Raw genomic sequence first — 13,829 nt, forward strand, 5'->3', positions numbered from 1 at the left:
GTAATAATAGACATTTCCTATGAAATGAAGAACAGCAAATTTGATCAATTATTTGTCTGATAACACAGCAATTTCACTGTTTAAAAAATAAATAGCAAGTTTGGATTACAAAGTTCTTTCTAAATTTAAATAAAATGTATAATTAAAAATAAATTAAAGAGAAAAGCAGATATTATTATCAATGAATATTTTATTATATTAAATGTGAACAAATTAATTTGATACCACTTTTATAATTAGTGAGAAAGTTATGAGAATACATTATTAAATTAAGATGCATAACCTTTATGTAAAAGTCCAAAATTTAAAAATTAATCTAAATTACCATTGATTACAATTATAATCATCTAAAATTCAGTTTATTCAGAAAGGAAATATATCTTCAATTTGATACAAATTAAAATTAAATTTAAGAAATAATACTTAAAAGAATTAAAATTATAAATAAAAATTGAATGTTTTTTTATACAGAAAATAAATGTTTAAATTAAAAGAAGTCATACAAGTAGATAAGGATACTGATATTGATTCACATAACTATTAACGGTTTGTATTTTTTAATTAATCACTTGTTGAAATCTTAAACTTGAGTATGAAAAAAACTACAATCAGAAATTTGATTCATGATATAAAATATAAGAACCAAAACTCTAATTTATGAATTGGAGGTTATCTAGTAAATACAGAAAATCCAAAGCGCATATAGTTCAAGTGATGGTAAGGCCACAACTCACAAGTGGCAAGCATCAGCTAGCGCCAGGATTATGTGGTGCATATCCACCAATCCCCTGTCTTTGTCCCTCACCTCATAATCCTTACTATCACCACTTTACCACTTCCACGCTTATTTCTAATTGATCCTTTTCCTGTCTTGTTTTCATGACATAAACTATCATCAACTGTTGCTTTCCATTTTGGCTATAATTCCACAAAATGTGCCATTCATTGCAAGTGTAATATTACTAGCATTTCCATATATCAGTCCATGGCCTCCTTAATGCTCAATGGAGCTCATCAAAATCCAAACCTCATTAGTGGCATAGCTCCAAATGGCCTTAACTTTCACAGCAAGTGTTTATTCCAAAAGGGTGTGCTGTCTCATGGTAACAAGTTAAGGGTGGTCAGAAAAAACTTCACTCCCAAAGGCAGCATGTCAGCATCATCATCATCATCATCTAGGCCTGGTTCTCAGCCAAGGTTCATCCAGCACAAGAAGGAGGCATTTTGGTTCTACAGGTTTCTCTCTATTGTGTATGACCACATCATAAACCCGGGGCACTGGACCGAAGACATGAGAGACGAGGCACTGGAGCCTGCTGATCTCTACAACCGCAACCTGAGAGTGGTGGATGTTGGAGGTGGAACTGGCTTCACCACTCTTGGTATAGTGAAGCATGTGGACGCCAAAAACGTTACAATTCTCGACCAGTCGCCACACCAGCTCGCCAAGGCTAAGCAGAAGGAGCCCTTGAAAGAATGCAAGATTGTTGAAGGGGATGCTGAAGATCTTCCATTTCCAACTGATTATGCTGATAGATATGTTTCTGCTGGAAGGTAACATTCATTTCTCTGCCACTTTTTTGCTTTTGAAGGCCTTTCTTTCTTGCATATGAATTCTCATTGATGAATCATAATATAATTGTCTTATAATCTCAAATGTGGTCACAATTTCCCCATAATTTTTTCTGCTTCTTGTAGGACAAAAATAGCCCTATAGAATTCTTTTTCTTATCCATAGGTATTAAACTTATGTGTCAAGTGTTTATAACAACTCACTTATAAAGTTCAATCAAATAAGTTAGACCCATTAATAATAAGCCTCCATATAGGTATGTCTTTCTCATTGTTATTTGCATCCAAGAATCAAGTGAAGTTCCTTTTCAATTTTCATATTTGAGAGCATTCTCTCATATTTATCTTGAATTTTCAAAGCCAATAGTTGTTTTCAAATTTAAATAAAATGTAGAATTAAAAATAAATTAAAGAGAACAATATATATTTTTATTATTAGTAATGAATATTTTATTATATTAAATATGAACAAATTAAAGAGACACCACTTTTAAAAATAATGAGAAAATTATGGAAATAAATTATTAAAATTAAGATACACCACATTTATTGATATGGTTCGAATCTAATCTCTCATTTGGTTTATAATATAAATGTAAATTTAAAACCCAAGACTCTAATTTACAGAATAAAGGTTAATGTATATTATATATTACCTTGTAAAAGTTCTTTAATTCAAGGTAAATTTAAGAACGAAGACTCTAATTCATAGAATAGTGGTTAATATATATATATATATATATATATATATATATATATATATATATATATATATATATATATATATATATATATATATATATATATATATATATATATATATATGATAGAGTACCTTCTAAAAATTCTTTAATTCGAGAATGAGATAATAATGTAAAATTATATATGTAAATTTAAGAACCAAAGACTCTAATTTATTTATTCAGTAAAAAAAAAGACTCTAATTTATGAAATAGAGATTAATGCATATTATCTGGTAACTATACTAAACTAGTAAATAAAGAAAATTCAAAGAGCTTCCACAATTAATGTGATGGGATCACGGGAAGGCCACAAATGGCAAGCATTGACTACTAGCGCCAGCTGCCAGGATTAGGTGGTGAATCATAACTGCATATCTACCAGTCTGTCTCTGTCTCTCTGCATAATCCATTCTAACAATAGGGGTGATCGGGTGAGCGTGATGGTTTTGTCTTTGTTCATGTTTGATCCAAAATTTGGATCGGGTCATTTATTTAAATTTCAATTCAATCCTATTAAGAAATATATGCGATAAGATTGGATCAATATGACTTTTTAATTAATGTAATATTAATTTTAACCATTATATATAATTCACATTAAACCAATAAAGGTTGATCCACTTGGAAAAAAATATACTCATATTCAACCTGAGTTTGATTCTCACTGTTAATATAAATATAAGAATTTATAAATATAAGAATTGAATTAGAAGGTGATGCTCACCCCTAACTAACACCATTTTACCGCTAACACCCTTTTGCAACTCTCTTTCCTTATTCCAGTAGCAGAAATGATTTTTTGTACATCTAAATTTCTGTTTGATACTTAGTGGGAGAGATAAAAAAAAATATGATAAATAATATAACGTGACAACAAAGAAATGAGAAAAAAGATGAGTATTAAGTAGGTGCTTTAGAAGTAAAATATCCAAAAATCATTTCTCTTTCAATTGATCCTTTTCCTGTCAATTGTCATTGTCTAGTATTCATGACAAACTATATATCAACAGCTGCTTCCCATTGATTTTGGTTGTAATTCCACACAATGTGCTGTTCATTGGAAGTGTAATAGTCCTAGCCTTTCTTCATATATATAAGTCCATGCTTCCTTAATGCTCAATGGAGCTAAAAATCCAAAGCTCATTAGTGGCATAGCTCCACTAGTTTTAACTCTAAGCAACAAGTGCTTCTTCAAGAAGGGTACGTGTGCTGACTTGTGGTAATAAGTTCAGGATCAGAAAAAAACTTGACCCTCACATTCAGCATGTCCTTCTCTAGGTCTGCTTCTCAGCCTCGGTTCTTCCAACACAAGAAAGAGGCATTTTGGTTCTATAGGTTTCTATCTATTGTGTATGATTATGTCACAAACTTCGGGCCATAAACTAAGGATATGAGAGATGAGGCATTGGAGCCTGCTGATCTCTGTGACCGTAACATGAGAGTGGTGGATGTTGGAGGAGGAACTAGCTTTGCCACTCTTGGTATAGTGAAGCATGTTGATGCCAAAAATGTAAAATTCTCGACCCGTTGCCTCACCAGCTTGCCAAGGCTAAGCAGAAGGAACCCTTGAAAGAAGATCTTCCATTTCCAACTGATTATGCTGATAGATATGTTTCTGCTGGAAGGTAACTATAATGTCTCTGCCACTTTTTGCCTTTGAAGGTTTTTGTGATCTCTCGCAGCTGTTAGTAAATTTATCTGATCTAAGGATATGATGAGTCTATGACTACTATGAGTTCCCTGGTATGGATTTGGACCTTATCTTTATATCATATTAGCTGATTAATTAATCCTATAAAATTTTCATCCGTTCAAACTAAGGAAAAAGGGACAACATATGTTTCTGTCTGGTGGACGTGTACAAAGAAGGCCACCAGAAGCACTAATGAGAAGAGTAAATTACATGGTTTTAATCCTATAAAAATGGGGGAGAAGGCGACTAAGAAGGATATTGGAGGAAATTGTTAAGAGAGATGTTATGGTGAATGGCATTCCTTAGAAATTGGTATTTAAGCAAATTCAATGGTGTTATGCAATCTATGCAGCTGATCTCACCTAGTGGGATAAGACTTTGCTACTGTTGTTTGAATTTGCACTTTAGTTTTGATGAAAAGCTATATAATCAATCGGATTAGCCTGATGGGCTATTGATGTAAGTCGAACTATAAATACAATTAAATGTGAAAAACTTAAGGATCTTTAGAAGAAAAAAATAAAATAAAAGTTGTAACCGAGTAAACCTCTACTTTGGTTGTGAGATTTTAAGCATAAGCTTTTAATCCCTGACTATATGAAACTTATATTTTAGTCCCTGACTTTATAAAATGTTGCAAAATATCATTCACTTTAGTCCTTAATGTTAATTAGTAAAATTATATAGTAGAAAAAGATCACAATGAATGACACATCATAACATTTTACAAACTCAGAAAATAGTCCAAGTTTGGTAACATCAAGGACTAAGTTTACAATCTCAGGAACCAAAATAGAGGTTTACTGGTTGGAAAATTAGTCTAATAGAGATGATAAATTTGCATTTTCTACAACATTGTCAGTGTTTGAATTATCATTGTGTTGTTCAGTATTGAATACTGGCCAGATCCGCAGCGTGGCATTACGGAAGCATACAGAGTGCTAAGGATAGGAGGCCTAGCTTGTGTGATTGGTCCTGTACACCCAACATTTTGGCTGTCTAGGTTCTTTGCAGATGTGTGGATGCTCTTCCCCAAGGAGGAAGAGTACATTGAATGGTTTAAGAAGGCTGGTTTCAAAGATGTTAAGCTCAAAAGGATTGGTCCAAAATGGTATCGTGGGGTGCGCAGGCACGGCCTTATCATGGGTTGCTCAGTCACAGGTGTGAAGCCTTTGTCTGGAGACTCTCCCCTCCAGGTATGTATTGCATTTTCTCTTTCTTCTCCTTTTGATCTCTAAATTCATTCAAGATTACAGCTTTTGCTTTTCTCAAAAACAAATGCATACTTACTACTTTTCTCAAACAAAAAGGAGTATACAGTAACACACATAATTTAAGGGGAGCTGAAGTATTATGTATAACTAGTATAATTTTCCTCACTTTTCTTTATATATAATGGATACTAAGTATTTACCTAGAAGCATGATTTACACTATTTGGAAGAGTATGCTCCCTTGTTTTAAATTTAGTACTTTAAGTATGTTTTCATTTGCCTTAATGCAGCTTGGTCCCAAGGTAGAGGATGTAAAGAAGCCTGTAAATCCATTTGTGTTTCTTTATCGGTTCATTCTTGGTACAATTGCATCCACTTACTTCGTACTAGTGCCAATTTACATGTGGATCAAAGACAAAATTGTTCCAAGGGGCATGCCCATCTAAGTTTGGAGAAAGTAACTCGGGTAGGAAGGTCAAGTTTTCCCTCCACACATCTCTAAACGACTGTTTGTGAAGGATAATAATTCAATCTTGAATCTTTCCATCTTGCCAACATAGTAGGAAAGAGTTACTTAAGGATGAAATGCTTCAAAACCATTAGCTTAGTTTTGTGCCATTACTAGCTTCACTATGTTTTGTATTTGTCATTGTTGCTTTGGCAGAGAAATATAGAATGTGTGTTGGCAGCCAATTGTTCAATGAACCATGGCAGGATCATCAAAATGTTGTGCTTCTTTTGCTTTGCTTTGTACCAAATGGACAAGACAAGGTAACCATGACAACATTCAAATATGTTTGTTTTAGCTTTTATTTGTATATGTGCGTTGGTGGCGAGTTTTAACTGAATTTGAATATGCTTTTTTAATCCCCAAATACATTTTTAATTTATTTACCCTTGACAAGTATTGTTCAATGTTTAAGCACGAATTATCGTTTTCACATGTTTCGTTTAGTACATTAGTTTATCTACTGCCATCTTGATTCTTGAGAGAAGTAATAATGTCTTTCTGGTCGCCATTTGTATATAACCACTTAATGGAGCCCCCTTCAATAATTGTTCTTACTATACATACCCAGTTGATATTTTAAAATGGTTTTTTCTCTACACAAAAAAGTTGTTATTTTCGTCACTTCAGATCCTTGTTTTTCTTTCAAGAGTTACCTAAGTAACTTGAAAAGTCGTCTACAACAACAAGACCACATGAACTCAAGACTTCATGTATCCTATTTCCGTCATATTATGAAACCAAATGTTCGGGTTGAGATAATTAAGAACATAAAAGCCACCACCAAATGCAAATATTCTAACATAATCACTACTAAAATCATCTCAAGACTTACAATGAACTTTTTTATGTACCCCCAACTCATACTTAAAAAACCAAGAGATGTTGATCCTTTCAACACATAAATCTGAGCTATATGTGATGAAAATGTCAATTATAAATTTTTAAATTAAAAAAATATAATATTAGAAATTCCCATGCCTCAATGTCATTACAATGATTAGAACTCACAATCCCATGAACTATGCCCATTTTCGTCATCTCATAAGTTAGGTCCCTCGACTCAACGTTATTTAGTTACATTACAATTTCATGTCACAAGCACCCGCAATTCATGTACAACATACCATGTCACAAGGCGTACATCTAGCATTGTTTATCCTCATAGTCCCAATTCTCATAATGTTTACTTACACAATCTCCATGCATATTATGATATGTTACATTCAAAGTCATTTGGAAAGACAATTCATAAGTTTTGGACATTACATCACTCATTTTCTATTACATATCTATGACCTTTGTAGAGTGTAAAATGATTTCTGAAATTATATTAATCCTATCAAGTTGATTCACTAATTTGAAAACTAAGAAATTATCTATAACTTTTATGTTGGTCATAAGATCTAACTTTATAATTTATTATCCCTAAAATTAAAAAGAACATGAACTTATTGCATAATCATGATACCTTTGTTTACTAAAATGATCATATCTTGAGCTACAAACATTAATTTTTAGTTATTCTAAGGCCATGAGTTAGATATATAACATCTAGGGATACATTTCTTTTGAATATATTTTTTCCGAACTCATGATCTCTTCCCTCCTTTTTTCTTCACCCTCAAGCTCATATTTTCAACCATTAGACCAATCTTATATCTAGTATCTTCCTCCACAATTACAACACATACAAAGTTATTTTTATGTAGGAGGACAACTAAGTTACATCAATTACAATTAATCACACATAAATCCTCCAAATCCCAATTTCATAAAAATCCAAAGGGACAAACTATAACACTATGTTTTCATAATATGTGATTAAGTGGTTCTAATTAATTAGCAAGAGTATTTAAAATTTAAATTTAAGTTCCTGTAATTGATTAATTAATTATAAGATGATAGTTTGTTATGTTTATATCTATGTTTATGCTTAAACCATGTCAATCTTCATCAAAAGATACACTCTATTGTACAGATCTACTCTGACCAAAGGAAAATGATTTTATGCTGAATTGTTCTACACGAAAGCCAACAAAGTGATTTCATTGCATGAGAAAGGGTGTATGATGAGAATCCTAAAACTGACCAAATACAGGCTAAAGGCCCAAGTGGAAGAAGGACGAATGCCCAAGTGGAGAAGGATAAAGCCCCCGAGTGGAGAAGGATGAAGGCCCAGAGGCAGAGACACTATCAAGACTATTAATTGTTGCTGAAGACCCAAACTAATTTAAAGGACAAAGTTAAATATGTTTTTAGTTATAATTTTTATTTATTGTAATTTTGGCTCAAACTGTTTAGAAGGCCAATGTCTATTTTTATCTTTTTCTTCAGATACACTATAAGTATTGATTTTTATTTTCAATAAAGAAAAACTTTTGGCATTTTTTAAAAATTTGATGAGAGTTTCTCTCTGGGTTCTTGTTGAACCAATTATCAAACTTATCAAGGTAATCCTTGTGGCGTCTACCCTGATTTATCTTCCTTCACCAGAAGTGGTGTCTAACCTGACTTATCTTCCCTCTTTGGAAGTAGTGTCATCCAAATCTCCGTAGCCTGTATCAAGCGATCCACTCCTAATCAGGTTCACATCAGTGTACATTTAGTGCAAACAATATATGCTCCAACGACCATAAACATCATACGGATGTTTCAATTAAGAAATTCATTAGAATAGTCAAACAAACTTTTAATTAATAAAAAAACTAAAAGTTAACTAACATGCCTTGTCGCCTAAGTCTTCTAATTTGTTTTTCTAAATTCCAAAATAAAATATTATCTATCTATCTTAAAATAAATATTAGAGAATAAAAAAGTCAATTCAAATTTTGGAACAATGAAAATAAAAATATATTTTATAAGGACCGAAGTCCAAATTTATTCATTTTAGATAAACTCTAAATAGTGAATTTAAATTTTAGATAAATGAAAAATAAAAAATATAGAAACCAAAAATAAAATTTACTCATTTATGGAAACTAAAAATATATTTAAATAAAAAATATACGTACTATACTCAATGAAATTAACATTATGTTTTAGAAACTAAAGATATATTTAAATTTAAAAAAAGAATACGTACTATACTCAATGAAATTAACGCTACATGTGCTTAAAAGAATTTTATCAAAAAAATAAAAGTAGAAATTAATATGATATTTCTTTTCTCCATTTTTTATGAGAAAGAAAGGTAAACCAACAAATTTAGTAAACTTTCCACAAATAATAATTAATTGTTGTTGTATTTCTCGGTCATCGAACAAGAGATCCGAAAGCTAAATCAAACGAAGCAATTTAATTAGGGACTCCTTCTCGAGTCTTGACCTTTTCTAATGAAAGTACATTCTCCACACGCACATGACATTTATTTTTCCTTTGATAATTAATTACAACATTAGGCGTGTTTTTCTAATTCTCAAAGCGCCTTGGCAGTGATCTCTCAATTCAATACCAAAACTACATGCATAAGCTTCAAGAAAGCTAAATTGAAAAATATTAAATATCTTGTAAGATCTTTATTTTAATTATTTCAAAAATATTTTATATAAAGTATTAAATAAGAAAATACAAATTTTATCAAAGAAAAAAGAAAAGATAAATTTATAATTTTAAAAATATATAAGATATTTTTTTCATAAATAAGAGGATTAATAAAAAAAAGTTGTGATGAAATATTTACAATTATTAATTTAAATTTATGAATTCTAATAATTCTTTCTCTGGATCTTATGCTAACCAGCGTGTCTTTTGGTTGGGTTGGACGAGTTGAAAGGAAAATTCTAAACAAAAAGGATTTTTAAAACCCTATTCAACATTTAATGAGAGAGAGAATAGAAGTATGCTAAGTAATATCATCTCATAAAAAGAGAAAGTTACAAAAAAACAAAGTATTGATCAAATGTTTAAAAAATTGATTGTTAAAAAATCATTATTCAATTAAAAAAAAAAAAACTTACCCAACCACGACTACACTTTAATTTTAGGGAATGTGAGAAAAAAAGAGATAAAGAGGAAAACAATTAATTAATATTTACAAATGCTATGATACCAAGTAAAGAAAGAAATAAAAATAAAATATACTCTTCTTGTCACTAATTATAAGGTTCTTTAAATTAATTTATGCTAAGAAAAATAGTTAATTTAGTTAATCATATTATATTTATTAATTATTTGTACTATCATTTTAAAATTATATTTTTTTATTTACTTAATTATTTTTTATTAATGTTTGAAAATAAAATTATTAAGTAAAGATATGTAGAAAAAAATAATTAATATATCTAAAAATTAAAAAATATCTTATAAAAATGGATAAATAAATATTTAATAAGAATTTTATAATTAGAGACGAAAGAAGGAAAAAATGAGATAAAAGAAAAACTAAATATATAAATATAATATCTGGTGTTAAAATTTGAAATTGATGAAAACAGAGGACTCTACACACCTCTGACCTCCCCATAGTTCATATAATCCATACCCTATTCTCTCTTACCCTTTGAATTGATGCCTTTTTTTGGTCCCCCAGCTGTCAAAAATTCATCCCCATTATAATATATGTGCAATATATTAAACAAATACGAAGAGCATTAAATCTGCATGCCCCACCCCTCACCTTCACCCCATGTATTCGGATAGATATCAAAGGGGTTGCAATCTGATTCTTTTCCCACAACTATCACACCAAAACACAGTCATAAACGTGGTTTGACTCTCCTACATTTTAAAATTACAATTCAAAAAGAAATCTTGCAAGCCTTTCCACACTACAAATACCCCCCCATCTAATATTGAGCTAGCTATACTCTACACATTTAATTCTCTCTCCCTCTCTCTTTTCTAAGTCACAAAATATTGTCTTAGTTTTCATTTGAAGCTCAAACATTAACACCATGGCAGATGTTCTGAGTGAAGAACAGATTAGTGAGATCAAAGAAGCCTTTGGCTTGTTTGACAAAGATGGAGATGGTGAGCAAGCTTTCCCCTTAATTTAAGCACTACCTATGATTTTTCTCCTTTTCATGTTTAATTGAAATTAATCCTTCTCTTTTGTGGTTGTGCCAATGTCCCTCATGCTTCATCATTCACTTAAGAAAAGATAACTATTCATTTACCAAATTCATATATTACTTTTTCTACAACATTATTTTCTTTATTTTCGTCCTTCACATCAATATTTTATTTCATTTTTACGGATAAAAAAATCTTTTTCATTCTCTCTTTTCTATTTATTTCTGTATTTCTTGTACAACTTCTTTTGTATATTTCTGTTCAAATGCAATTTTCCATTTCAGAAATATAATAATGATTATAAATTATATTTGATATGTTATTACACACATAATGGCTATGTTATTAGGTATAATTTGTCTGTATGACCAATAGGGTGCATTACTGTGGAAGAATTGGCCACGGTTATCCGGTCATTGGATCAGAACCCCACAGAAGAAGAGCTCCAAGACATGATAAACGAGGTAGATGCAGATGGTAATGGAACCATTGAATTTGTTGAGTTTTTGAACTTAATGGCCAAGAAAATGAAGGTAAGTTATGCTCTTAATTAATTTCTCTCATTATATACATTATATATTTATTTACTAAATTTCCAAAGCATTAATATTGCATTTTTGCAAAGATTAATATCCTTCTCATTATACAACAGCCAGAGACTAAGTTCAGTTCTGTTCTCTTTCTTGTTTAGGAAACTGATGAAGAGGAAGATCTCAAAGAGGCTTTCAAGGTGTTTGACAAGGATCAAAATGGCTACATTTCAGCAAGTGAGGTATGTTATATAAACTTTTAATTCTTTCTATTCACTTTCTATTGTATTTTTCTTTCTCTGATGGCAATGACCAATCAAAGTATTAATGATTTCTGACAAAGTAAGGTTTCTTCAAACTTGAACAAAAAGCAAGTAGGGTCAAGATGTTGCAAAGTGCAAAGTAGATTACAACTCTTGAATCTTCCCTTTTGTATTATTTTTAATATTTTTTCTATAAATGGTGCGTTCACTTTTCTGGCTACGTGTAATAGAGGCTGCACATGCAATTTTTTTCTTATAAAATTTCTACTTCAACTTTCAACCGGTCTTAGTCAAATTTCTTCCTTGAATTATTGATATGTATGTGTTGTCGCCTTTTTATTTGGAATTAATTTATACAACATGACTTCTTTGTTTTAGGATTGAGATAATTCATATAGTTGAAATTTAACCATATATTAGCACTTTTTTCTTATATGCATGACTGAATGAATAACAGAATAATTAATGATTAAATGGATTAAAGAGTATTTAATATGTATAAAATGTTTATATATTTAGTTTAAAGTATAACCTTATTTAATATGAAATATTGTCAAAGTGCTTTTTGAATAAGTTAGAAGTGTAGTATTCTTTTTAAAGATCAAATCTAGATATTCTAAATAAAGATTATATGAAAAAGAAAATTGAAATTTATAAAATATTAATAATTTTTTTAAAAAAACATCAATAATTCTAGAACAAAAAGTAATAAAAATATATTAAACTATCTATGCATCGTTTTAATAATACAACCTTTGCCATAATTGTATATAAAAAATGGAATGAAATTGTATGGTGAGAGGAGAGGATATCATGTACATAAATTCATATATGTCAAAGAAAAAGGTACATTAATTTCACATGCACATTCAGGACAGTACTTTGTACCTTTCCGCATCCTATGACTAATAGCTGTTTGGTTTTAAAAAAATGCCTTGGGGTTTGACATTTGAAAATAAGAGGAAGAGAATCTTGCTTTTCAGTTTAATTTTCACTCTCTCTTAATTTATTAGTATTAACTTTTTTTTTATAGAATTATCTAATAACTACATATATGCTAAAAAACATGCACATGTGCCTAAATATTAAAATCTTTCCGTGTTATGCAGTTGAGACACGTTATGATCAATCTGGGTGAAAAACTAACTGATGAGGAGGTGGAGCAGATGATTGAAGAAGCAGATTTGGATGGTGATGGTCAAGTTAATTATGATGAATTTGTCAAGATGATGATGACTATTGGATGAAATTTTCAAACAACAAATTTATTGTTCGAATTCGATCATTTGGGCCCCAATCTCATTCACTCGCATGAAATAATAAGTCTTCCAATCAATTTTTGGTGTATTTTACTTGTAGCACATGATATGAATGACCAATGTATTAGAGTGACATCTCAGCCAATTTGATTTGTTCAAACTCCAACCCATAATTATTCTTTCAGTTTTAGTTTAGCATTCCTTATGTTTTAAAATTAATTAGATGGAATTTATTCAAGAACTTCTGAAATTAGACTCTTTTTTGAAAGATTAATGTATGCTACAATTTATTCTTTCTCTTGTGAACATGGTATTGCTACAATTTATTTATATCATTCAGAAAAATAAAAAACAGCACAAGAATTAAACAAAAGAGACTTCTATTGCGTCCAGAAGAAGATCCTCTCATATAACAGTTTTGTCGTGGCCTCGAGAGCCTGTTCAATAGAATACCCAAGGAAACCTACGTATAGGCTTAGAGAATACCAAGTGTAGGAATTTTGAGGAGATTTTAAGAAAGAAAGAATGTGACAATTGATGCTTGTTAGTGAAAATCTTATAAGTGTAAAGATTGAATATAATCGAAGATTGTGATGAATCAATATAAATTTTGTGTATATTTTATTCTTTTTATTATTTTTTATTTGTTATTCCTACCTTTTTATTTTGAGAAATTTGGTGTTAAAAATATTATATATATCTTTAATGTAAAATCATTACAAATTAATTTTCTCAAACTATATTCAAAGTTTAGAAATTATTCACATGCATAAAAGATAAAAACAAATTCTACCTATCCCGAGGGTAAAAATTTATATTACCCATAACGCTATATTTATTAAAAATATCATTAGTGTCCACTAACATGATTTTCAATAAAAAAAAAGTTATTGGTTCCATAATCAATATCATTAGTGTCCACTAACGTTAATATATATTTGTCTTTAATTAAAAAAACTTATCACTTTTAACTATTATACTGCGCTTTGCACGAAAATAAATTTTCACTAAGATCTTTTATTTAAAATTAATATA

At 30.1% G+C, this 13,829-nt stretch overlaps 2 protein-coding genes across 2 annotated transcripts; both read left to right on the top strand.

Annotated features, from left to right (window-relative positions):
- Positions 1-819: 819 nt before the first annotated feature.
- On the top strand, positions 820-6,069 carry LOC114377441 (2-methyl-6-phytyl-1,4-hydroquinone methyltransferase, chloroplastic-like). The gene is made up of 3 exons (XM_028335947.1): positions 820-1,554; positions 4,898-5,204; positions 5,512-6,069. The coding sequence occupies exons 1-3, from the start codon at positions 986-988 to the stop codon at positions 5,665-5,667; spliced, it is 1,032 nt and encodes a 343-aa protein (XP_028191748.1). The 5' UTR covers positions 820-985; the 3' UTR covers positions 5,668-6,069.
- A 4,453-nt stretch (positions 6,070-10,522) lies between these two features.
- On the top strand, positions 10,523-13,102 carry LOC114377447 (calmodulin-1-like). Its single transcript, XM_028335960.1, has 4 exons — positions 10,523-10,700; positions 11,118-11,275; positions 11,434-11,514; positions 12,645-13,102. The coding sequence occupies exons 1-4, from the start codon at positions 10,625-10,627 to the stop codon at positions 12,780-12,782; spliced, it is 453 nt and encodes a 150-aa protein (XP_028191761.1). The 5' UTR covers positions 10,523-10,624; the 3' UTR covers positions 12,783-13,102.
- The last annotated feature ends 727 nt before the right edge of the window (positions 13,103-13,829 follow it).

This window comes from Glycine soja, chromosome 2, assembly GCF_004193775.1.
Source record: "Glycine soja cultivar W05 chromosome 2, ASM419377v2, whole genome shotgun sequence".
In the NCBI taxonomy this organism is placed as follows: Eukaryota; Viridiplantae; Streptophyta; class Magnoliopsida; order Fabales; family Fabaceae; genus Glycine; species Glycine soja.